Below are 25727 nucleotides of genomic sequence, written 5' to 3' on the forward strand. Positions count from 1 at the left end.
TTTCTGTGCATAAGATCATGTTTATCTGTGAGCAGACCTAGAAAAATCACAAGTATTAGAACAAGAAGAGCCCCTTTATGAGACAGTAAAGTTCTTTCATGTCACAGATGAGGAAACAAACTCAGAAAGGTAGCGTGACTTACTGAAAGTCACGCAGCTGCCTAGTAACCATCTGGTGAACTGACTGGGTTTCTTCCAGGCTTTACAGTTCCTAGGATTCTTGAACTTGGTGCTCTCAAGATAACAGGGCTCCACTGAAGATCCCAGAGTAATTAGGTTATTAATCAAGGCTTTAGAATTGTGAAATAATTTCTAAAGAATGACCTGTTTTTTTAAATTATAGATCAAATGATGGCAAGTCATCATTTATTTGAAATAAACTGTAACTAACACAATAAAATTCTTAGTTAAGCCTTAAAAGTTTCAAAGGACCAAATGCTACCTTGAAACAAAGCATCAACACAGTCTACTGATATCTGTGGTATTGTTCTTCATAGCTTTCTGGGCTTGAAATGTGTGTAAGAACATCTGGAAGTTTGCACACTGGTTAAAAATTTGGCAGAGGCCCTGTTACCATTTCAGAAAGTTTATAAACTGCAACAAGATGTTTCAGGTTTCAGGTTCGGATAATTGTTTGCTCTGGGAAAGTCTAAAAGGTATTAACTTTTTAAAACTGCACAGCATTAGAGTTGAGAATTAAGTTTTGTTGGGGGCAAAATGAGGACTACAACCCGGGCGACAGCATTTCAGATGGCTGAGAAACTGCGCTAATGAAGCAAGAGGGACGGTCAGTATAAATGTCATTGGGTGAGCTGGGAGTACATGCAATCTAGCACGTATTTTTCACAGAAGCTTTCTGCTAGTCTTTAGTCACCATGAAGGATTTTAGTGCTTTTCTAGAAACGAAGAGATATAAGAATTGGGCTCATAAAATCTTAAGTGTCTGAAGCCCTGGTCTGCCGGTCTTTCCTAGAGCACAGAGTGCTTCATTTCTGCTCTCCGCCCTGAACTCCTTTCAGGGAGTGTTGAAGGTCAGTAGCTGTAGCAGCACCTGACTTAATCCTTGTGGTGGTAGATGGCAAGTGCCCACGGCGAGTGCCCATTTGTAGTTGACAAAGAATTAGATTAGAATTTGCTGGAGTGGCTGACTGAGGGAGCGCTCTTGGGAAAGGAGCTGCGGGGCAAAGGAGGAGCTATGCAGGTCAGCCTGGGCTGACCCTAGGGCATGGGAGCTGGGCCTTGTTGGTGAGTCACTCTTTCTCTGCAGTAAAGGGCTTGGTTGTGGGTTGGCCAAGGGCGTTGTGGGAGAGAAGCCAATGCAAAGAAGATAAGAAAGTGCGTGGTGGCTTCAGCTGCAGCAGCATAGCACGTGTCCACGCAGTCAGCCATCCTTCCTCTAGCAGGCTTGCAGAGACCTGTGTGTGCCAGGCTCTGGGAAAGAACCTGAGCCCAGGTGCTGGTCCCTTGAAAAGCTCATGGTCTGGTGATCAAGACAGAAGGGGCACAGACAGGTCTCCCTGTGGGGTAATTGCTGTTGGGAGGGGATAAGAGTGAGGGAGGGATGCACAGAAAAGGGGGTGCTAAGCAGGATCTTTCAGAAGGTGCTGGGCCCCCCACTTCACACACCATCTGTGGGGGTCTTGGAGCACTTGACGCCAAGTTCACATGATGTGGAAGCCATGTCTCCCCCAGAAGAAGTAAGATCCTCTGGGCCCGAGGGCAGCAGGGAAAAGGCTGCTCCAGCCCCGGGGGCGGGGGGCAGCGGCCTCTTGGAAACAGTCTCTGCTCACCGACACTGTGAAGGTCAGGTAGCCGCCTAACAGAGGTGTCCTGTTGCTCTTGCAGGGAGAGGTCCTGGAATACGTGGATGACCTGCTGGAGTTGGAGGAGACCAGCTAGCCCCAGAAGCCAGAGAGCTGTTCCTTCCATGTTCAGAAAACACAATTCTTTGTCTTCCTTTTCCTAATAGTCCAGGCTGTTGATACCTCAGAACCTTCTCTTCTCTCTGTGAAGTGAAAGGGAAGCCCCCGTCTCTTGCTACAGCTAACAAGGGGTGAGCCTGCATTCCCCGTGCCCACAGCTGCCTCCCCAACCTTTCACACCTGCCGCTCTATCTTCATACCCGCCTCTCCATCGTCATTCCCACCTCCCCATGATCACACCTGCCTCCCCGTCTTCACACCTGCCTTCTCCATTTTTATACCTGCCTTTCTCACCATTTTGGTTAGAAGGACAGTTTTCCATGGAATCCGCTCCTCCTCCCCCCTAGAAAATCAGTATTATTTTTTAAATAAGAAAAATAATCCTAAAATATGGTAATTATAAAAACCTACTCTGGCCTTTCTGCTTTCCCCCATTTTGGTTTCCTTTCTCCCCATCCCCTGATCCAGCAAAGATGTTGAGGACAAAGGCTAAGCTTCTCTTCATAATGGTCTGCACACCATCTGACCTGCATCATTGCTGGCACCCATTGAGAACGGAGTTGGGGCAACAGCGTGGAGAACAGACATGTGACTTTTGCCTAATACTTGTGCGTGTCCGAAGGCTTCCAGCGGCCGGTCGATCCCTTTTGAGGACAGTGCTCAGCCGTTAGTCTCAGAGTTGGAAATGGAAGGAAGGAGAGGGAATCTAGTTTCACTCAGTCTTCGACAAATATTTATTGAGCACCCACTACGTGCTAGGCCTCGATCTGGGCGCTGGAGACACTGCACAGCAAAACAGAAAGAAAAAAAAAAAAACCTGTCCTCACAGAGCCTACATTCTACAGGGAAAGACAGACCACAGGTAAACAAGAAAAAATATATACAAGGCCTCGGAGGGTGATTATTGCTATGGAGAAAAAGCAGTGAGGGGTAAGGAAGCTTGGAGATGAGGCTGCAGGGTTGTTTGTTTCATTAATTTTTTGGTGGTGCCATATGTGGAATCTTAGTCCCCCACCAGGGATCACACCCCTGGCATTAGAAGTGTGGTGTCTTAACCAGTGAACCCCCAGGGAAGTCCCAAGGCTGCAGTGTTTTGTTTTGTTTTGAATTTATTTATTTTAATTTGAGGATCGTTTCCTTACAATATTGTGGTGGTGTTTGCCATCCATCGACATGAATCACCCATGGGTGCACGTGTCCTTCCATCCTGACCCCCCCTCCCGCTTCCCTCCCCACCCTATTCCTCTGGGTTGACCCAGGCTTTTCATGCCCTGCTGGGGTTTTAAATAGGGTGGTCGGGGAAGCCGTCACTGAGAGCATGACAGCAGAGCAGAGACCTGGGGAGGTGGGTCCCAGGACAGAGCCTTCCAGGCAGAGCGGGCTGCATATACGGCGTCCAGCGGCAGGGACACGCTTGTGCCGTCGGGACAGCCCACAGCCCAGGGGAGGCGTGGGCATGGGCAGAGTGGAAGGTGGTGTAAGTGTGTGGCTGGCAGGGGGCATGGCTCAGCCTTGACAGACAGTGTAAGTAAGGCCCTGGGCTTCTGCTCTGAGTGGGGCGGGAGCCGTGCAGCAGAGCAGAGCCTGGGCTCCCTGGCACTTTACAGGGAGCTTGCCTGCTGCCGTACCGTGGGAAACCTGGAAGCGCTCAGGGGGAGAATCTGGAATGTCAATCGGGGCATGGCAACAGAGATCCAGGCAGGGGGATGAAGGCGTGACGCCGGGCATAGCAGGGGGTGATGGTGAGACGTGGTCCTGTCATGGATTTGAAAGCAGGGCCAGTCATAGTTGCTGACAGGTTGACTGTAGAGCATTAGAGAAAAGAGAGGGGCTGGTGGCGACCTGAAGGTTTGGGGCCTGACGCATGGGAAGGGTTGAGTTGCCATTGACTGAGATAGGGAGGCGAGTGGTTGGTGAGTCGGGCATTCGGTGCCTGCAGCCATCTGAGGCTGGGATGCCGGGTTCAGGCTGCAGATATGATTTGAGAGTTTTCCCAGGTCAGGTGGTTGGCAGAGCCTGTGTCAGGGATCCAGTGGGGCAGGGTCCCAGGGAGGGGATATAAAGCAGAGTGGGGGGCCTCGGGCATGGACACCCTTCCCCAGGATCCCATCAGGGGAGGCTCTGGGCCCCAGATGCTTGACTGTCCTCGAAGCTCCAGGCTTCAGCTCTCTGCAGCTGCGTGAGGACAGGCAAGGAGGCTTGACTCTCTCCACTTCTCTGTTCCCCCAGGGCCTCCCCAGGGACTTTGGGGGCGAGGGTGTCTCCACAGGGTTGCCTGGTGTGGGGAGCGACCCCGTGGATTATAGCCTGCCAGCCTCCTCTTGTCCATGGAATTCTGCAGGCCAGAGTACTGGAGTGGGTAGCCATTCCCTTCTCCAGGGGATCTTCCTGACCCAGGGATTGAACCCAGGTCTCCCGCATTGCAGGCGGTATCTGAGGTTGGCTTCTTTCCACTGGGAGCTGAAAGCCCCTCCTTCCCCCATCCTAGGGACTGTCCCCTGTCCCCTGGGGACAGTGGGATCAATACTGTCAGCCCTTTGCTTTGATTGAAGGCTGTGGAACCAAGTTACTAAGTTTTTATTTTAAAAGAAACCAAACCAATTTTTTGAAAAAAAGAAGGTGGGCCGATTCTTCCAAATGTAACATGAAAGCTCAGCTGCACTCAGCAACCTCAGCCCAGTACCTCCCTGAGTGGGTTTTCTTGGAAGAGCCGAGAAGAATCCTGGATTGAGACCTCGTGGGCTCAGCATTTGTCTCGCCAGCCATTTGGAGGGAAAAAAAGAAGCACATTTGTAAGCTGTGTGGGAGTTTCCAGACCAAGGCTAAGATGTCTGGCTTGTCCTCTGACCCACCTGCACTCAGCCCAGTGGGTACCAGTTAGGTCTCTGCCCACGGAGGCTGTCGACCATGGGGCAATGGAGTCTGTCCAGCCCCGAGGCCTTTCAGGCAGCCCAGGCAAGGACCCCACCCTGGGGAGGGTCTAAAGGCACCCCCTGTACCCATGTTAATGTTCAGATTTTTGGTGGGGGGAAGGATGGGGCTGAGGGGAGGTCTGGGTGTACACAAAGAATTAAAAGCAACTAATGGAAATGTCGCATATACCAGCGTATTCAGCGCAGTGATGTCTTTCTGAGTTTGAGGCTTTCTAATTACTGCCACTGACCTGTCAGGCTCACCTCTGGGGTCCAGAACCACTGAGGCCGTCACCCACAGAGGCCGCCTTAGGAAATGTTGCTTTTAGGAGTCCTTACTAAGGGAATTTTAAGAGTACAAAAATTTTATTGAACCAAACTCAGCAGCAAACAGAAAATGATTTGTTCGATTGTCAGTGGGAAAGGGTTTATTATGACTGCCGGTGGAATCAACAGTGGCCCGTTGCTGCCAACATGGATGGAAATAACGTTTTTAAGTTTTAAATGTGAGCTGTAAACCTAGCTACTTCGGTTTAAAAAAAAAAAAATTCAATACTTAAACTGTGGGGAGAAGGTGGACTGGAGCCAGAGAAAACATTCTCATTTAATAGTGTTTGCACATGGAACGGCAACACAGTTTGTAGCGAGGCTCCGAGAAAAACCCACAACTAATCCTTCATCGCAGCTGTCCCAACTCTTGACCATCTGCCATCCCCCAAACAGCGACTTCTTTTTTTCTGGGGACTCCAGGCTTGAATGACCTAGTGTGGAGAGTTTAAACTGTATACAAGGAGAGGGAGGGGGGTGGGAAGGGAAGGGACCTTAAGCAAGCCTTGGCCAAAGGTTTTGTGCAAGGACTTCCTGTGCCTGCTGCCCCGTCCCCGGGGCCTCTCCTTGAGGGGGATGCCACCAGGACAGCCCAGCTTCGTCCTCTCTGACCCTCTCCTACCCAGAAACCCGAGTCAGGAGCGGCCGTGGCCTGCACTGTTGCAGCATCTTCCCCGAGGCAGGCCTCAGACTCAAGGATCCCCCCACTCTAACTCCCAGATCTGGCTTGGGTGTCTTGTTGAGTGAGTGAGTTGGCTGGCTATCTTCTTGGAGCTGATAGAGTAAGATGATGGCGCCTCCTTTTGCAAGAAAAAGAGTGGGAGGAAATGAAGCAATTTCTATTTTTTGTCTATTTTTCATTGATTAAAAAAAATTTTTTTTTAATTTTGTATAGGGGTACAGCCGATTAACAAACAATGTTGTGACAGTTTCAGGTGAACAGTGAAGGGGCCCAGCCACACATGCACATGTATCCATTCTCCCCAAAACTCCCCTCCCACCCAGGCCGCCACGCTGATGCAGTTTCTCAGTTGTACCCACAGATCCAAGATGGCCTGCTGTAGAGTTGTGGTCTGCAGGCCACACTGAAACGTTGTCACCAATGTCTTTTCCACCTCCCTCCTGGGATCAGGGCAGTGGGTATGGTCTCACTCTTCAGAAAATTAGAACTTGGAAAATGGTTGGAAACAAAACTTTTTAAAAGAAATCACATTAAATGTTTTACTTTGCTTATTCTTGGCTGTTTCTTTCTCTGTCCAGTGGTGGGACTGTCCTAACCACACCCAGTTCTTCTAGGATACGTGTTGAGTGGTGTTTTGTTTTTGTTTGTGTTTATTTTTGCCACACTGAGCTGCTTGTGGGATCTTAGGGTCTTAGTGCCCCTACCAGGGATTGAAACTCTGCCCTAGGCAATGAAAATGCAGAGTCCTAACCACTGGGCCACCTGGGAATTCCTAGGACGTGTCTCATGAGCTGTTTTCTCAGGTCTGTGAGGTTTCTGACGTGCATCTACGGAAGCAGAGTCCTCACCCCAAAGACTGTTGACTGACGGAGAGGGGGTGAACCTGACCCGCCCAGATCCTTCAGGAGATGCAGGCTCATTCCTCCCCCCCAAGTAAGGCTCTCTGTCAGATACCTGGGATCCCACGAAGGGGTAACACTGGGAGTCTAGGGCTTGCTTTGGATCCAATGAGCTGGCCCCTTCCTGCCACGGTCTGAGAAGTAACAAAAGTATTTACTGTTTCCAACAAGGACCAATCCAAGCATGACAGCTGACAGCTACCGTGCTCCATGCCTGTCACCCAAGGACAAGCGAGGAGAAAGAGAAGTGTAGAAGGAGGCAGGTGGGAAGAGTAAGGAGCCAGTTAGGGCAAAAGCAGACTTTCTGCACAGAGAACTCACACATCAGCTACTGGAAGAGGAGGGGGAGGACAGGGGGATTCTGTTGATATCAGCCCAAGAATTTCGGAGGATACAGTGGAAAAGTTTGGGTCGAGCAGGAATGGGGGGAGTAGGAAGTAAGAGTTTACCCATCAGTGGACGTCTTAATTCCAGATCACTTTTTTAAAAAGTTATTATTAGTAAATATCTTAAAATTTTTGGTTGTGCTGGGTCTTCGTTGCTGCACATGGGCTTTCTCTAGTTGCAGCAAGTCGAGGCTAGTCTTCATTGCTGTGTGTGGGCTTGTCTCATTCCTGAGCATGGACTCTAGAGCGTGCGGGCTTCAGTGGTGGTGGTGCATGAGCTTAAGTTGTTCCGGGGCATGTGGGATCTTCCTGGACCAGGAATTGAACCTGTGTCTCCCGCCGTTGGCAGGCGGATTCTTATCCACTGGGCCACCAGATAAGTCCAGGTCTAGATCTCGTGAAGCAAAGCCTTGTGTGAGTGATGGAGTGCTCTCAGGAGAAGGGGAGCAGGACGGAGCTGGCAGGGGTTTGGTCACTGGAGACCAGCCTCCGCCTGATCTCACGGGAGCTCTCCCACCTGGAGGCAAGGAGGCCAACCTTCCGTGTGACCATGTCCATTAGTCGCTGGCTGCATGCAGGCTGCCCAGCCAGTGGGAGTGGGGGGGTGGGGCCTGACTCCTGGGTGAGGGAACGCCCATTAGGCTGAGGACAATTCTGTGGATGAGAAGGGTATGGGTATGCTCTAGAGCACAGGCTTCATTGCCTCGTGGCATGTGGGATCTTCCCGAACCAGGGATCAAACCCATGTCCCCTGCACTGGCGTGCAGATTCTTAACCACTGGGCCACCAGGGAAGGCCCGGGTTCTGCATTTCTAACAAGCTCCTAAGTGGCCTGGGAACCACACTTTGAGTAGCAAGATCCTGGGCTTTTTGTTGTACTGAGAAGCATGGTCTCTGGTTGGTGTTAGGAAGATGGAAGAGGGGTAGGAGCTCAGCAGACACCCTAAAATCCTGCTGCAGGAAGTCATGTGGCTGAGAATTAGGCTTAGAAAAGCTGGTCTTAGATCCAGCAAGTATTAAGACTACTTTCAAGATTACTAGAGAATCCTTTTTTAAAAAAAACTTATTGTGAGAGCCGAAGAACTGATGCTCTTGAACTGTGGTGTTAGAGAAGACTCTTGAGAGTCCCTTGGACTGCAAGGAGATCAAACCAGTCAATCCTAAAGAAAATCAGTCCCAAATATTTATTGGAAGGACTGATGCTAAAGCTGAAGCTCCAGTCCTTTGGCCACCTGATGCAAAGAGCTGACTCACTGGAAAAGACTCTGATGCTGGGAAAGATTGAGGGCAGGAGGAGAGGGAGACAGACGATGAGATGCTTACATACCATCAGTGACTCAATGGACATGAATTTGAGCAAACTCTGGGAGATAGTGAAGGACCGGGAAGTCTAGCATAGTGCAGTTCATGGGGTCACAAAGTCTAGCATAGTGCAGTTCATGGGGTCGCAAAGAGTCGGACTCGACTTAGCGACTGAACAGCAACAACTGTGATGTAACCCAGATATAAAATACACTAGGTAACTATTTGGGGAAATAGTTATTTATTTTAAATATCTCAGAAGCTTTGTGTTAATGGATCCTTGCCCATCCCCCACCCCCAGATTTTCGTGAACATTGAACATTTAGCAACCTCAAAACATGCATAATGATATACAATTGAAGTTTACACTGTTTTAATCATTCCCTTTCTACATGTGTTTTTACATTAATTTGGATGACACTAAATCAGTAAATGGGCTTCCTAGGAGAAGGCAGTGGCCCCCCACTCCAGTACTCTTGCCTGGAGAATCCCATGGACGGAGGAGCCTGGTGGACTGCAGCCCATGGGGTCGATAAGAGTCAGACACGACTGAGTAACTTCACTTTCACTTTTCACTTTCATGCACTGGAGAAGGAAATGGCAACCCACTCCAGTGTTCTTGTCTAGAGAATCCCAGGGAGAGCAGAGCCTGGTGGGCTGCCGTCTATGGGGTCGCACAGACTCGGACATGACTGAAGTGACTTAGCAGCAGCAGGTGGCTCAGCAGTCAAGAATCTGCCTGCCAACGCATGAGCCCCAGGAGATGCAGGTTCGATCCCTGGGTTGGGAAGATCCCCAGGAGGAGGAAACGGCAACCCACTCCAAGATTTTCGCCAGGAGAATCCCATGGACAGAGGAGCCTAGTGGGCTATGGCCCATGTAGTCACAGAGTCAGACATGCCAGCACGCACACAGGTGGCTGGGCCCCACCCTTAGGGCCTCCCCTTCATCCAGGGTGGAATCAGAGGCCTTGCATCTCCAGCAAGTTCCCAGGTGATATCTATGCCGCTGGTCTGAGGACTGCTGTCATAAGTGAGACGTGCTGAGTCACCATAAGATGCCTGGGACGCCATGAACTGGATGCTCACCAGCCAGGGGAGCCCGCGATGCACTCAGGCTGTTTCCGGACAGCTCACAGTCGTCACGACAGGGTAAAGATTAGGTCGGCACAGATCACTTCATATTCCTTTGAAATTCCTCTGCTTCTCCATCAAGTAGGTACCCATGCTTGATATCCTAGCCCTTGGCCCTCTTTAAACATTTTTTCCCTCCTAGGTCATTCTTTCTTCCTGGCGTTCAGAGAAATGGTTAATCCTGAGAGAGGAAGCCGAGGACTGAGTTTTGTTAGTCCTGGCAAAAACTCTAAGACATTCCTAGGCACAGACTGGTCAAGGACAACCAGGCCACTGCTTCTGAGAGGAAACGGTGCTTACCGGTACAAAGCTAACCTTGTTTAAAAAAAAAAAAAAGAAAGATGGACTCACAGGACAGAGGGAACAGGGTGGATGAGTGTCCCCCCCTCCCCGCAACCAATGTCAGTTGTAAATTCTTTCCAATTGCAACAAACAATTTTGAAAAAAATCTCAGAGCTTCTAGACTGTGTCCTGGATCTTGGCTCATTTGCCCTCAGCAACATTGCACCATTGAAAGGAAATAACTCATTGTTTTTCTTCCCTCTCCCACTCCCAACAATTAAATACCTGATCCAAAATAACCCTGCTCTTAAATACTCTGTCATGCCTATTTTGAAAATTTCAGGTTACAGACTCATTTCTTTCTTTAAAAGACAAAAAGAAGAAGACGACAATAGTATGATAAAGAGGTGAATTTTGACCTCCGGCTGGAATTAGGGCCAAAGCACAGGTCTGGGGTTAGGGCAACCAGGCCCAGGACAGGTGGTGCAGGGGCTGCTGACGTGTGCTGACCCCGCCCAAGCCTGCCAGGTGTTTCCAGACCCACGTCTCAGCCTAGAGAAAAGAACCCTGAGAGGAGGCAGAGCCGCCCTACTCCCCTGTCTCGTGTGCTAGTGAAAGGCCAGCGGTTCTCACTGTGATGTGTCACCGTTTATTCTCCCAGGGGGGCTTCGGGGGAGCCCCCCGCCCCAAGGCGGCTAGACCTTCTCCATCTCGATCTGCTGATGGTAGTGCCGAGCCTGCCGCTGGCCGACATTCAGCTTGTACACGGAGCTCTTGTGCTGGCACCTTCGGTAGCCCCACACGGCCCCCACGCCTGCCAGGAACAGCAGCAGGCACAGAACTGTAACGACCGTGGCAACGATGGGGCCTCTGCCGAGGCTGGGACACTTGCCCCCAGCGCAGGGCTCCAAGGTCGGGAGAAGCTCCTCGCTTGCACCCGGGCCGGGGACTTCCTGTCCCAGGAAGTCCTCCGACAGCAGGTACGGGAAGGTGTCCTGGACGGCAGGGGCAGTGGTCTCCAGGGGGGTCTGGGTGGCCGCCACGACAGTTGAGGGAGTGAGGCTGGGCGTCTTCTGGACGGCGGTCATCTCGGTCTCCAGGGTAGAGCTGGTGAGTTCATAGGGCAGGGTGGACGTGGGAGGCTTCTCTGTGGCATATCTCCAGGGAACGGTTGACTGATTTCCCGTCAAGTCACCAGCCCCTTTGCCAGGACCCTCAGTTTCAGACACATTCATGGGTCTGAGAGCCAAAGCTTCGTCTAGCGTTTGAGATGGAAGAAGTGAAGTCACGTCCTCACTGGGTGTGCGGGCGGTGCTCCTGGACCCCTTCCTTCCCGCAAGAGCGGGCTGGCTGGGCGTAATCAGCATGCTTGCTTCCAGCCTTGCTGACCCGTTCCCTTTGTCCTCCTCTTCCTCATCTTCCTCCTCTCCTGCCTCTGTCTGCCTCCAGGCCCCGTCGGTCACAGGGTAGCCATCTAACCAGGACTCATCGCTGCTGCTCACCATGGCGTCACCAGCCCTGCTGCCATTCCTGCCCACCGGGGGCCCCGAGGGACCGTCAGTGCTGTGGTAGATGACCCTGGTTTCTGGCTCCCCTGGGGCCAACGTGCTGCCCCTGTGGTGGTCTCCAGCAGGAAGGTGCTTTTTGGCGTCATCATCCATCTCCTTTTCCCACTCAGGCTTGTGGAAGGTCCCAGCAGGAGACCACAGCATGTCCTTCCCGCTGCCTTGGGATCCCGGAAGCTCTGTGGGGACGGGGCTCCCAGCACCCAGCAGGCCTGTGGTTGGCACAAAGCCTGTATCCTGGGCTCTGTCTTCCCTTGCCACAGGCATAGAGACCAGACGGTCCTGTTTTGGAGCCTCCTCAGAGGGTTCTCCCTGACTCCTGTCCTCTGCCTCTGTGCGGGAGTCCTCCATGAGCTCTCTGAATGACACGGATCTATCATCAGGAAAATTATCTTCATAGTCAATGTGTACCGCTGCCTCATCTGGAAGAAAAGAGGGAAAAGCCTCATGAGGTCCAAGGCACAGAGCCAGCATGGAACACAGGGAATAAAAAGCACAGGGGCTGGAACCAATGGAATGAACCTGTTATTCTTAGATGCTATGACTGTATCACAGATAAACCCAAAGAACCTACATACAAAGTGTTACAATTAACAGATGAGTTTATCAAGGACACCGGTTCTACAGGCAACATAAAACACCAACTGTGTCTCCGTATACCAGCAATAAACAGAAAAAAAGTTAAAAGATACTGTTTGCCATCGCATGTGTGTGCTCTCCTTTTCAACCCCACGGACTGTAGCCCACCAGGCTCCTCTGTCCATGGAATTTTCCAGGCAAGAATATTGGAGTGGGTTGCCATTGTCTACTCCAGGGGATCCTCTCTGCCATTAGCAGGCAGATTCTTTCCCACTGTGCCACCCGGGAAGCCAGACTGTCATTGCATATCCAACCCCCCACCCCAAATTCCTAGGAATAAATCTAACAAAAGATGTGTAAGATTTTGTACATGGAATGGTACAAAGTATTTCTGAGCAAAATTAAAAGATGACTTAAGTAGTAAAGGGACTTCCCTAGTGGCTCAGACAGTTAAGTGTCTGTCTACAATGTGGGAGACCCAGGTTCGATCCCTGGGTCGGGAAGGTCCCTGGAGAAGGAAATGGCAATCCACTCCAGTACTATTGCCTGGAAAATCCCATGGACAGAGGAGCCTGGTGGGCTACAGTCCATGGCGTCGCAAAGAGTCGGACACAACTGGGCGATCTTCACCGTAAGTAGTAAAGGGCTATCCCACGGTAGTATAATGGAAGTTTAATTGTTAAGCTGTCAATCTGCCCAAATTAATCATTTGAAAAGACCCTGATGCTGGGAAAGATTGAGGGCAGGAGGAGAAGGGGACGACAGAGCATGAGATGGTTGGATGGCATCACCAACTCAATGGACATGGGTTTGGGTAGACTCCAGCAGTTGGTGATGGACAGGGAGGCCTGGCATGCTGCGGTTCATGGGGTCGCCAAGAGCTGGACACAACTGAGAAACTGAACTGAACTGAAACTGAATAAAAATCTCAGATATTGACAAGCTGATGCTAAAATTTATGGAAATGCAAAGGGCCAAGAAGAGACAAGGAAAAAAGGAGAGAAATGCTGTAGCAGGTATGCTACAAGATTTTAAGATTTACTATAAAACTGGAGTACTTTCAAAGACTGTGTTTGGTATTGGCACAAAGATAGACAATCAAGTTACATTAACTTTAAGAACTTCTGTTCGTCAAAAGCCACCATGAAGAGCGTTCAGATGCATGCCACATATTTGAAGATAACTGCAGCATATATGGCAACCCACTCCAGTGTTCTTGCCTGGAGAATCCCAGGGACGGGGGAGCCTCGTGGGCTGCCGTCTATGGGGCCGCACAGAGTCGGACATGACTGAAGCAACTTAGCAGCAGCAGCAGCACATAGAACCTCTGGAGGGTTCCAGAATTTATAAAGAACTCCTACAAATCAATAATAAATACGCAGACAAATGCTAGATACGTTGGCAAGATACTTGAATCAGCATATCACAGAAAAGGTATTGGGACTTTCCTGGTGGTCCAGTGGTTAAGACTCCAAATTTCCACTACAGGGGGCACAGGTTTGTTCCCTGGCTGGAGAACTAAGATCCCGCATGCCATGCAGCATGGCTAAAAAAAAAAAAAAAAAATCTAAATAGTCATTATACATGTGTGAAGATGCTTAACCTCATTAGTAATAGGGAAATGCTAATCACAGCCAGAGTGAGATTCCATTATCTAGCACCAGAATGGCTAAAATTAAACAGACCGACAGGCTCTGTTATCCTTGTATTAACAAGGATATGAAAGTGGAAAGTGAAAGTCACTGAGTCGTGTCTGACTCTTTGGGACCCCATGGACTAACCGGTCCATGGAATTCTCCAGGCCAGAATGCTGGAGTGGGTAGCCTTTTCCTTCTCCAGGGGATCTTCCCAAGCCAAGGATCAAAGCCAGGTCTCCCGCATTGCAGGCAGATTCTTTACCAGCTGAGCCACAAGGGAAGCCTAAGAACACTGGAGTGGGTAGCCTCTCCCTTTTCCAGCGGATATGACATACAGCAGTTCTCCTCCTAAGTGTGTGTGCACATAGGCACCGAAAGACACGTGCAAGCATGTTCATAATAGCCAGAAGCTGGACATACTGCAAATGGCCACTAACTGCAGAAATGACACACACATTTTGGCACACACAACATGGACTCCCACTGCCATGAAATCCTGCACAAGAGCACAATCTTCTGGGGGCACTGGCAGCATTCAACTTCTTGACCTGTGTGGTGGCTAAATTGCTGTATTTTTTGACCATTTATTAACCTGTTCTCTTATGATCTGGATGTATGGTTTTTCAAAATTTTTAATTGGATGAAAGATTCTTTAAATTCTACAGTGCTCTACAATTTTCAACAGTTTCACACACGAGTCCATAAAATTCCATAATGAAGATTTCATTTTTTTATCCCCTCCCCCTATGTTGCTCACCCTACTCCCCTCTCCCCACTGGTAACCATTCATTTCCCATATCTGAGTTGGCTGTTTTTTTTTGCCATACTGCACGGCATGTGAGATCTTCGTTCTCCAACCAGGGATTGAACCTGCGTCCCTTGCAGCGGAAGTGCACAGTCTTAACCACTGGACCGCCAAGGAAGTTCCACTCAGCTTCTGTTTTGTTTTATTCACTAGTTCGTTTTATATTTTAGATTTCACATAAGTGACGTAATTGTATGTGTAACTAAACATGTATCTTTTAAAACACTCATTTGCCCATTCATTTTACTTTTCCTTATTATATTTGTTATGGTGATCCACGATTTTTTCTATGATTTATTTATTTTTTGGTTATGGTGAGTCTTCGTCGCTGCACGAGGGCTTTCTCTAGTTGCAGAGAGCAGGGCCTACTCTGCCGTTGTGGTGCACAGGCTTTCCATTGAGCTGGCTTCTCTTGTTGCAGAACACGGGCTCTAGGCATGCAGGCTTCAGTAGTTGCAGTTACCGGGCTCTAGAGCGGAGGCACAGTAGTTGCGGTGCACGGGCTTAGTTGCTCCACAGCACGTGGGATCCTCCCAGGCCAGGGATCGAACCAGTGTCCCAGGCATTGCAGGGTGGACTCTTAACCACTGGACCACCGGGGAAGCTCGACCCATGATCTTTGATGTTACTACTACAACTCGAAGAAGGCTGTTTTGTAGACACGGAAACCCCCAGCAGGTGGAAGAAGACCAGACGGTAGCCTGACATGAGCTGCCACAATTCTGAGAACTGGCCTCAAAGAAATGGGAACCAGCCAACCCTGGAAATGAAGATTAACGGTACTTAAAACAATCAAGAAGACTCGGAGCTGACTGTGCTGTTTCTGTATGTAGCTCCTTCCGTCTGCCCACATGCCTCCCAAACTCCCCTTTAAAAGCTCTTGCCCATTGGTTGTCGGGGGTGGGAGTGGGGGAAGGAGTCCGCCTTTGGACAACACCCTACCCCTAGTTGCCCGCCTCCAAAATAATGCAAACTTACCTTCCCATCAACCTTTTCTTTACTGGCTTTGGAGCTGCCAGCACCTGGAACCACTTTAGAGAACAGATTTTGGTGCCCACGTGAGGCTGCACTCTCGCGATATCTGGCTCCCCAGGTTTCCACAAGCAGAGCTGCTGCCATGATGACGCTACGAGGTGGATTCAAGGAGACGATGCTCACGGTTTGCTGGCCCGGGAGGGCATTTGGGGGACGTTCCTAGCAGCTGCTAAAACCCATTTGTTTCAGGGGTCCTCCTGGTTTCTCCCCTGCTCAGCACTGGCTGTCTTCAGCCAGGGTATTATTTGGTTTATGACAGTATTAAAGAATGGTAAACAACCTCTGAGTCCCAGTACTGGACATAATCAATCTCAGCTAAATTCCTTTTCCCATGTAACCCACCCTATGAGCTCAAGAAGTCAAAAGGCACCTGGAATATGGGCAGGAAAGGAGCCATGTTCTCCTCCACCCTCGCTTCTTATATAGGGAACACTGGCCTAGTGTATGATGTTAGAGCTGGGGATTTGAGATGAGATGGTTGGATGGCATCATCGACTCAATGGATGTGAACTGAAGCAAACTCCGGGAGATTGTGAAGGACAGGGAAGCCTGACATGCCGCAGTCCATGGGGTTGCAAGGAGAGGGACACGACTTAGTGACTGGACTACAACAATAAGCCCCCTCCTGCCTGGTGGGCCTGCCCTGACCTGGACTCTTAGGGTCACTCTGAGCTCTGTGTGTATCTCTCTGTCCATCTGGAGATTCTGCCCTCAGAGCTCTCTGGGTCTAGAGCATCCCTGGACAGCAGCCCGGGGCTCCGAGCCAAGCCTTTCCTGTCTGCCCAGGCTCTCAGGTCAAGGTCTGACTCAGAAACAGGCTCTCATTATGTCACAGTCTCAGCCACACCAAAACCTCAAATGAAGACACAGACACCAACTGTTTACAAAGAGTCTACTCATGGCAAAGTATCCCAAGCCTGTTTTTCCCCTCCTGAGTAACGGTAAAGTTTGTTACTCACTGAATGTCAACCCCAAGTTACATTCTGCCATCACGATGGGGAACACCAGCTCTTTGCCTGTCGAGGTGCTATTTCTCTTGCCTCTCCCTGCTTTCCAGTCTGAGCTCTCCCGAGCCATCCAGAAACTGTGCCCCCCTCCCCTTGCCCCACCCTCCCCTCCCCCACGCCCTCCTGAAACCTGGCCTGCACAATGCCCAGCCTTCTGGTTTAGACCAACGGGTCCAGGAAATGTAAACTTCATGGACTCTCTTGGGAAAAATCAAATCCCTCCCTGTGTTTATAATTAACTGTTACTTTAGGAAAACACAAGACTACAGATCAATAGGAGTCAGGGGTAAAAAGGGGCACCCAGGCCGTGCCTTTATCCAGGGCAGGAGTGTACAAGCCGGAGCCCAGAACGCTGGGCTCTCCAAGTGCTGCCGCTTCCATGCTTTTTCATGTCATTGCGTCTCTGGAAGCCCACACATGCCTTCTTTTTTCCCCTCTGGTCTTGGCTACACAGCCTTTAAAAATAGTAATTTTGAAAAAAGGCAACCAGACAAGCCAGAAATAACCACTGGTTCAATGAACTTCTGAACAAATATGGCAACATTGACAAGGCAATTCTAAATTCAGTTCAGTGTCTGGCTTTTATTCCATGAAGGAAGTCTAGAAGATGGAGAAAAACAGACATTGAAGTTAATTTAAGAAAACAAAAGAAGGGCTTCAGAAATGAGAGAAAATAGCAAAGAAACTTGGTGAGAGAACAGCTCGTTTGCAAAGCCAGCCCTGCTCTGCCCTCACGCTTTGAGAGGCCCCAGAGAAGCACACGGACACGACGCAGATGCCGGGATGAGACATGCCTGGTTTTACATCTTGGCTCTGCTGCTTTCTGGCTGGCTGATACAGGAAGTTACCGAGCCTCTCTGTCCCTCAGTGGTCCCATCTGTCAGTGGGAGGTGGCTGTTTCTACTCAGACTTGTGAAGATGAGCTAGGATTAAGCATATAAAACTCCCCTATCAGAAAGGAGCATGAGGAGGCTTGGGGAAGATGGACATATTCTGTAATTTGGTTCTGCGGGTGGTTTCCCTTATTTAGCTAGGCCAGGTCTTAGTCGAAGCATGTGGGATCTCGTTCCCTGACCACCGATCAAACCCAGGCCCCCAGCCTTGGGAGCGTGGTACCTTAGCCACTGAACCACCAGGACTTGTATATTTTAAATGGGTACCATTTCTTGTATGCAAATTAAGCCTCAAGAGAGTTGTCAAAAAACAGAACAAAAACAAAAGACAACTCCCAAGACAGAGATAACATGAGACAGGTTTGGCACTGTTTATGACAGTGCCCTCAGTGCCCAACGGGGGAACAAGTCTTGTTGCCACAGCCGCAGCAGACCCGAGAAGGGAGCGAGAACCTCAGTCTATCTGTTGTGGGACTCAGAGGTGGTGGGGCTGGCAGACTGAGGTCAAGCTTGGGGTCACTCACTTTCCTGATACCACAGACCCGAATGCACAAACAGAACCATGGAGCTTGAGGTGGAAGATCTCAAAGGCTTCTCAGAGCCTAGCAGATACCCTTTGTCAGGGCAAGTTTTAGAGGAGAAGTGGAGTGTTGGTCACTCAGTCGTGCTGCACTCTTTGTGACCCCATGAACTGTATGTATCCCGCCAGGCTCCTCCATCCATAAGATTCTCAGGCAAGAATACTGGAGTGGGTTGCCATTACCTTCTCCAGGGGATCTGCCCAATCTAGAGACTGAACCTGGGTCTTCTGCATTGCAGGCAGATTCTTTACTGTCTGAGTCACCGGGGAAGCCACCTTTAAAGGAGAAAGTGAAAATGAAGTCACTCAGTCGTGTCCGACGCTTTGCGACCCAGGGACTGTAGCCCACCAAGCTCCTCTGTCCATGGGATTCTCTAGGCAAGAATACTGGAGTGGGTTGCCATTTCCTTCTCCAGGGAGAAACATGGGGTAAATCAGAGAGCAAGGGTCTATGAGTCTCTCCCATCCTGGGGTGTCAATCCTGGGCTACTCTGCAGAGGCCATGGGACCACAGGGTGCTGAGTCAGGAGACGGCAGAGCCACCAGGGAAAGCACCGGGCAGCGGTGTCAGAGGCACCGAGGGGCCAGGACAGCGAGCAGGGAGCAGTCAGCGTGCCCTGGAAACTGCACGTGGCCCTGTGGTCATGTGGCCAGGGGCAGCCACGTGGAGTGGTGGGAGGTCAGAGGCTGTCCCTAGGGTGCCAGTGGCCAGAGATGGATATGGCCTTGAAGACTGTATGGGACTTGGTATAATAAAAAGCCCAAGGAAAACGCAACATAGCATGGAAATCTGCACACACAGCTAAAGCGCAAAGCACCGGGACTTTTCTATAGGGAGGCAATAACCAGTTACAGTCAGATGCTGAGCATGTAGCACTGAAAACACTGGGCTTCCCTGGTGGCTCAGTGGTAAAGCATCTGCCTGCAGGTTTGATCCCCAGGTTGGTAAGATCCCCTGGAGAAGGGAAAGGCAACCCACCCCAGTATTCTTGCCTGCAGAGTTCCATGGACAGAGGAGCCTGGTGGGCTACCGTCCCTGGGGTCACAAAGAGTCAGACACGACTGAGCGACTAACACTGAGAACATTAGAGAGGTAGGACGGATGTTCTGTGCTGCCCAACCGGGAACGTAAACCAAGAAGATGTGTGGATTCAGATAGAAGGGAAAACAAAATGGCCAGACCCAACCCTGGACTCTAGGACCCAAAACTAGAGAAGTACCAACACAGAGGAGGGAAAAAATGGCAGTTAAGCCCTCACCCTTCAGGTTGATGGTCAAGGCTGAAGTCCCTGTGCATCAGTGAGAGACCTCACCATCACCACTTGAGGCTGGACCTTAATGTCACAGTGAACGGACAACCTGGGTGGTTAGTGTGTGGCTGAGGCGCCCTCCTGCACCATCTACTGTCTGACCCCTCTGGGTGGATGTGCCCCTGTGCATTCACGCCTGCTCACCATTTAGTTCAGTTCAGTCGCTCAGTCACATCCGACTCTTTGTGACTACATGGACCACAGCACGCATGCCAGGCTTCCCTGACCATCACCAACTCCCGGAGCTAGCTCAGCCTCATGTCCATCAAGTTGGTGACCACCATCACAAAGTTTAAATTTCATCACGCCCATTCAGGCAGTCCCCACGTTACTAATGGATTAAAAGCATTTTTTTTTTAACATCTGCTCTACTGAACTGATGCCTTAATAAGCAACAGCTGCCCTTCCTCTAGAGAAGGGAGAATTTCTATGAGTGATGAGAAAAAGAAGGTTTTAATAAAAACCCAAGTAATGAAAAAAGAAAGAAGAGTAATATCACTGAATCTTCATTTCTATTAATATTCAATATATTGGTAGCAGAGGTCATTAGGTTAAATATCCCCAAGTCAAAATTGTATTTGATATATATTCAATACTATCAATTTATTTGTTCCTCAGTTTACCTATCTAGTATATAGCAAGTAATTTTTTCTAGTGCCTACAGCAGCTCTGAAGTCAGTGTGATAATACATTTGAAAACTCTGTAAATGGGAAAATGTGCAGTATAAGGCATTACTAACACTAGGTTAAATATCTTTATTCTTACAGATTCATAAAACACTAATGAACATGCATGCCCTTGGAGGAATGGGGGCCTTAATTACAAGCCACCTGATGCCTGCAGTTCAGGAGACCTGGGTTCGATTCCCTTGGTCAGGAAGATCCCCTGGAGTAAAGGAATGGCAACCCACTCTAGTATTCTTGCCTGGAAAATTCCATGGGCAGAGGAGCCTGGCGGGCTACAGTCCATGGGGTTGCACAGAGTTGGACACGACTGAGTGAGTAACACTTTCATTTTGCCCTCCATGGGCAGCAGCCTGCAGCCAATGACAGACTAGAACAGAGGAGCTCAGGCCGGTCCCCGTGCTTCCAAGTGGGACCACATGGTGCAGTTCATGCTCCCTAGCTCCCCAAGGGATCAGGCAAAGCAAGAATCCACCTGAGACTGTATCCTTAACTCCTCCCCTCTCACCTTCCCTGCCTCCCTTACTCACCCTCAACAAGCCATCTACGTGTGATTAGGCTCTGCTTTTAGAGAATCTAACTCAAGTCTTCAACATGCCCAAACAAGACAAATTTGAGTGAAACAGTCTTCCTAGTAGCCCAGAGCCTCCAACCCCCTAGAATCTCAGACCAAAGTCATCTGAGCTCCAGGTTCTTTTAACACTTGATCTCCAACGTTCCCGGGCCTTGAGGCTCTCTGGATCTGGAGAGGTTGTGAGGGGAATAAAGGGCAGGAACCTCTGGAGCAGGTTCTGCCAGAGGGCTTGGAGTGGGCTCCAGCAGCTCACAGGGAACAGAAGGAAATGCTCTGTGGTGGGGGCTCTGATGTGTAGTGAGGGGTAGTGGCTAAGCCCAGGGCAGAGGTGACACGTGCTCCCTGGGGAGGTGAGACAACAGGGCCACAGGTCTGGAGGGCCTGAGAGCCACATGTTAGAAAGTTACCAGCTGACTGCCCACGGGGTCTCCCTTGAGTCATAAAGCCACACGGGCCATGCCTTTCTGGAAGGATCAGCGGCTGTCTCCAGAATTTGAGACGCCTGCTGGCGGCGACTAATTTCTCACCCAAGTATTAGACAGCTAGAGTCGCTGCCTGCTTTGACTGTCTGTTGTACAGGGGGCTGGAGTCAATAATGCACGGAGAAACGAAGCCAGCATCACACAAATCTTTACATCCTTCAGTGCGGGGGCCTAATACCCTCCTCCATCAGCACAAGAGTGAAAGGGAAAGAAGGACCCTTCATGTTCAGTTGCTCAGTCAGGTCTGACTCTTTGCAGCCCCGTGGACTGCAGCACACCAGGCTTCCCTGTCCTTCACCATCTCACGGAGCTTGCTCAAACTCACGTCCATTGAGTCAGTGATACCTTCCAACCATCTCATTCTCTGTTGCCCAGTTCTCTTCCTGCCCTCAATCCTTCCCAGCCTCAGGGTCTTTTCCAATGAGTCGGGTCTTTTCCAATGAGTCGGCTCTTTGGAACAGGTGGCCAGAAGATTGGAGCTTCACTGGGTTCCACTGGGCTCAGACCATATCACAGGTCCTGTTCTGAGTGATGTACTTCCCATCTTAGAATAACAGCAGCCAGCAGGCAGACAAAACAAAGCCACCTGGCCTCCTCGCTGGGCGCCTGACCCTCCTCCGGCCCCACCCTTTGCGCCCCACCCGACCCACGTCCTGGTGAACAGCAGCAGTTGCCTGCCTTGGCTCTCTTCCTCCCTCCAGCTCGTTCCTGGGATCACTGCAGTGCTGCCTAGGTATATTCCATGCCTCAGATACACGCGGAAAACACGAGGCTTCCAGAATCTTCTGATACTTGGAAGCCAGTGTACACTTTTTAGCGTCCATGGACTGGATCTGTACATCCTTTGAGCACTTCTTCCACCTGGAAACATACACTTCCTTTAAAATTTCACCTTCTATGAAGCCTCATTTTCTAGCTTTGCCTTTTGCCTCATCATCTGTGGCTTTTCTGTCTCTTCTAAGGCACTCAGTTTACCAGTTACCTTTAGGGTTGGGACAATTTTGCTCAATCTTGATTACACAGTAGCTTGGACCCTGCCAGATGAAGGGAGGGGGAGAGAGTGAATGAATGAATGGCCGGGCAGTTGTACAAAGCATGTTGTTGTTCAAAGTCAGACACATCCAACTCCAAAATCTGGTTTGGTCCACCCTGCCCAAGATGACTCCTCTCCAATTTGAAAAAGCTCCTTAAATCAAAAAAGTTCACTGGAAAAATGAACATGTAAAGGTGGAGTCGAATAGCTGGTGACAATGTTCTTGTAACGCACACTTACAGTGACACAGATACTGAAAACCATAACAGTCTGTGTGTTCAGCCAAGTGTAGAAATCAAAATTCCTGACCAGCAACTGAAAGCTCCAACAACTCTGCTTTGCGGTGAGAAAATAAACACCATTTCAGACACACAAGACCTGCATTATAGTGCTCATTCTGCTGGGGCCAGTAAACAGCCCATTGGCAGGGTGGGTGTGGCTCGTGGGATGATACAGCGCCAGAGATGCAGCCGGCTCACTCACACCTCAGGGTGCGCGCGGGTCTGCTGTGAGGTGACACCCTCAGCAAACAGGAAGGCAGGTCTTCAGCCTGATTCTTTTCGGACGGGTGAATCCATTAGGACTGGAGGAGCTCCTGCCTGCCACAAGACACCAGCAACCGAGCAAAGTGCTGGGAAATGGCTCAAACTGTGTTTCAAGGACTTGTCCCAGGCTGTCACTTTGTTACGAGAATGTGACAAGCAAGTAGGAAGTTTTTAGAAGTTTTTGTAACAATTTGATGGGGGAATTTTATGTCTATTTTTATTTATATCTGGAATATCTTTGCTTTAGCTTTATGCTAATTCATTTTTATTGCAGTTTACCAAAACCTGTCAGTCTATAATAACTAAAAAACAGAAATTTGTTTACAAATTGCACACAGGAAAAAAAAATTTTAAGTTGCACACAGAGAGTTTGAGACAACAATGACAAAATCTCAGTATTCATCAAAAAACACTCCAAGGGGAAAAACATAAGCCACAGAGTGAGAGAGAAAATTTTAACACATAAGGTTTTATATAAAGAAGAAATCCTACATTATATGCGTGTTAGTCCCTCAGCTGTATCCAACTCTTGGAGTCAGACTAGAGTAGCCTGCCAGGTTCCTCCGTTATCCATGGGATTCTCCAGACAAGAATACTGGAGTCGGTTGCCATGCCCTATTCCAGGGGATCTTCCCTACCCAGGGATTGAACCCGGGGACTCCTGCATTGTAGGCAGATTCTTGACCATCTGAGCCACCAGGAAGATGCCTAATCAAGTCAATCAGAGAAATGGGCAAACGTGTTGGACAGAGGTTCTACTTGGGTAGAGAAATGGATCTGACAGAGCAGTCACCAGCTTAGCAGAAAGGTAGAAAGTCTCACGCTCCTGAAGCTTGGTGAGGAAGGATGCTGAAGCAGAACTCTTCCACACAGCTGGTGGGAGAGGAAAATGGTCAAAACCCTTTAGGAAACTCTCTGGCAGCGTCCACAGAAGCTGAACACCTACCTATTCCATGGGCGGTGACACCTCTCCCAAAAGCCAACAGAAAGGTGTTCAGGTGTGAAATGAATGATGTAGATGGGAACGATCATGGCAGCGTAAGCTTGTGACGATCAGAACGTGAGAACAAGGCAAATGACCATCAGCAGAAGCCATGGGCAGTGTGTTCACACCATGGAAAGTGAACTGCAATGAACACAACAAACCACAGCTCAGGCCGCAACACGGGTGAAGCTCACAGACAGGACAGCACCCTAGTGTCATCACGGTTCTACCGCATGATCTGCTGGGCATCCTGGGGACAAACTGCCCTATAAATTCAGTAGCATCGTGGTGCTGGAGTCCTTCCCCTCTATAGAGCCAACTTCCGCTTGGTACTCAGATGTCATGGGGCATCAGGAAGGTGGCCCTGAAGGAGTCCTGGGGAGGGAGGAGACCTGTGAGGTCAGGGAGCAATGCAGGGTCGGCATGAGGTCCACGGTGCAGGAGTCACAGGAGAGAGAGAAATTTAATTCGCTGGGAGAATTCCCAAGGGGCTGGGCAGGGGTGGGAGGCAGAAGACTCACTCCCCCAGGTAAATGCTGCTGAGGGAATGGGGAACGTCTCGGGGAGTCAGATCAGGTTTGGGGAGCTCTGCCCCCAGGAGTCTTTTTAGCCTCAGCTATAATTTCATTCAGGCTTCCCTGCTGGCTCAGTGGTAAAGAATCCGCCTGCCAATGCGGGAGACTTGAGTTCGATCCCTGGGTTGGGAAGATCCCCTGGAGGAGGAAATGGCAATCCCATCTAGTGTTCTTGCCTGGATTATGGACATCGGAGCCTGGCGGGACACAGTCCATGGGGTCACAAGAGTTGGACATGACTTCGCTACTAAACCACCACCGTATAATTTCAATCAGACACAAGGGGCAGCGTAGGGGGTAGAGCAAGGCCGCAGGGGCGCCATCCACACAGCGATCATGGAGTTGCCTTCCTGCTTACCTTTCCCGCAGGCCTGGACCAGCCCGTACCACTCCCCGCAGCTGTCGCACAGCAGGGTGAAGGCCGTTTCGCGTTGGCCAGTCACGTGGCCCGGGGCGCACACGTACAGCAACTCGTCCCCCATCTCCAAGCCGGTGCGGCCCTGCAGGATGGTGTGTGGGAACGAGGGCGGGTCTCCACACGGCTTCTCTGCGGACAAGGAAGCACAGTAAGTTTCCCCAAACTCTGCAGAACTTTTTCACCCTGAGAGAAATAAAAAACCGAAAAAAGCGACCCCCTCTTCCCTCACCGGTGCTGCCTGCACCCTGAACGGAGATCACCTTCACCCTGGCATCCCCCACACCTGGTTGAGTGCCTGGCTCAGATAAAGCAGGCACTCAGATGTTGACTGAATTGTGTGCGCTCCAATATAGCTTTGTATTTTTAAACTGCCAGGCAACAGGACCAGAGGCAATGCCCAGCAGCAAGTTCTTTTTGCCTTATTTATATAGATGGTAGATGCTCTTTGACAAATACTAAACTCGGATTTCCCTGGTGGCTCAGATGGTAAAGCATCTGCCTACAATGCAGGAGACCCGGGTTCGATCCCTGGGTAGGGAAATCCCCTGGAGAAGGGAATGGCAACCCACTCCAGTACTCTTGCCTGGAGAATCCCATGGATGAAGGAGCCTGGCGGGCTACAGTCTATGGAGTTGCAAAGAGTCAGACGCGACCGAGCGACTTCACTTTCACTTTCAAACCTTTACAAACTATAGAATAGAAGTTGCCTCTCCCTTCCCCCAACCTTGACCCTGAAGATAACCCTGCTACCAGTTTGGTTTTTACAAATAAATGCAGATACAGATATAAAGCGTTTCCTAGGGAGCACTAGCAGTAAAGAACACTTCTGCCAGTGCAGGAGACTAAGAGAAGCAGGTTCAATCCCTGGGTTGAGAAGATCTCCTGGAGTTCAGTTCAGTTCAGTCGCTCAGTTGTGTCCGACTCTTTGCGACCCCATGAATCGCAGCACTCCAGGCCTCCCTGTCCATCACCATCTCCCAGAGTTCACTCAGACTCACGTCCATCGAGTCCGTGATGCTGTCCAGCCATCTCATCCTCGGTCGTCCCCTTCTCCTCCTGCCCCCAATCCCTCCCAGCATCAGAGTCTTTTCCAATGAGTCAACTCTTCGCATGAGGTGGCCAAAGTACTGGAGTTTCAGCTTTAGCATCATTCCTTCCAAAGAAATCCCAGGGTT

At 50.1% G+C, this 25727-nt stretch overlaps 2 protein-coding genes and 1 non-coding gene across 6 annotated transcripts in view; 2 read left to right on the forward strand and 1 right to left on the reverse strand.

Annotated features, from left to right (window-relative positions):
• The window catches only part of CRTAP (cartilage associated protein), a 40352-nt gene extending 34017 nt beyond the window's left edge, over nt 1-6335 (forward strand). For all 4 annotated transcript variants that reach the window (XM_068981678.1, XM_068981679.1, XM_068981680.1 and 1 more), the window contains one exon: nt 1846-6335. In XM_068981678.1, coding sequence (XP_068837779.1) covers nt 1846-1899 — 54 coding nt within the window. In that variant the 3' untranslated portion in view covers nt 1900-6335. The remainder of the gene's footprint in view (nt 1-1845) is intronic.
• Nucleotides 6336-10285: 3950 nt separating this feature from the next.
• SUSD5 (sushi domain containing 5) overlaps nt 10286-25727 on the reverse strand; it is a 48172-nt gene continuing 32730 nt past the window's right edge. The window contains exons 5-6 of the mRNA XM_068983092.1: nt 24493-24681; nt 10286-11832 (exon numbers count right to left, since the gene is read on the reverse strand). Coding sequence (XP_068839193.1) covers nt 10541-11832; nt 24493-24681 — 1481 coding nt within the window. The 3' untranslated portion in view covers nt 10286-10540. The remainder of the gene's footprint in view (nt 11833-24492; nt 24682-25727) is intronic.
• TRNAC-ACA (transfer RNA cysteine (anticodon ACA)) lies at nt 25021-25092 on the forward strand. Its single transcript has one exon. It is a non-coding gene; the product is annotated as a tRNA-Cys (tRNA).

This window comes from Capricornis sumatraensis, chromosome 10, assembly GCF_032405125.1.
Source record: "Capricornis sumatraensis isolate serow.1 chromosome 10, serow.2, whole genome shotgun sequence".
Taxonomy (NCBI): domain Eukaryota; kingdom Metazoa; phylum Chordata; class Mammalia; order Artiodactyla; family Bovidae; genus Capricornis; species Capricornis sumatraensis.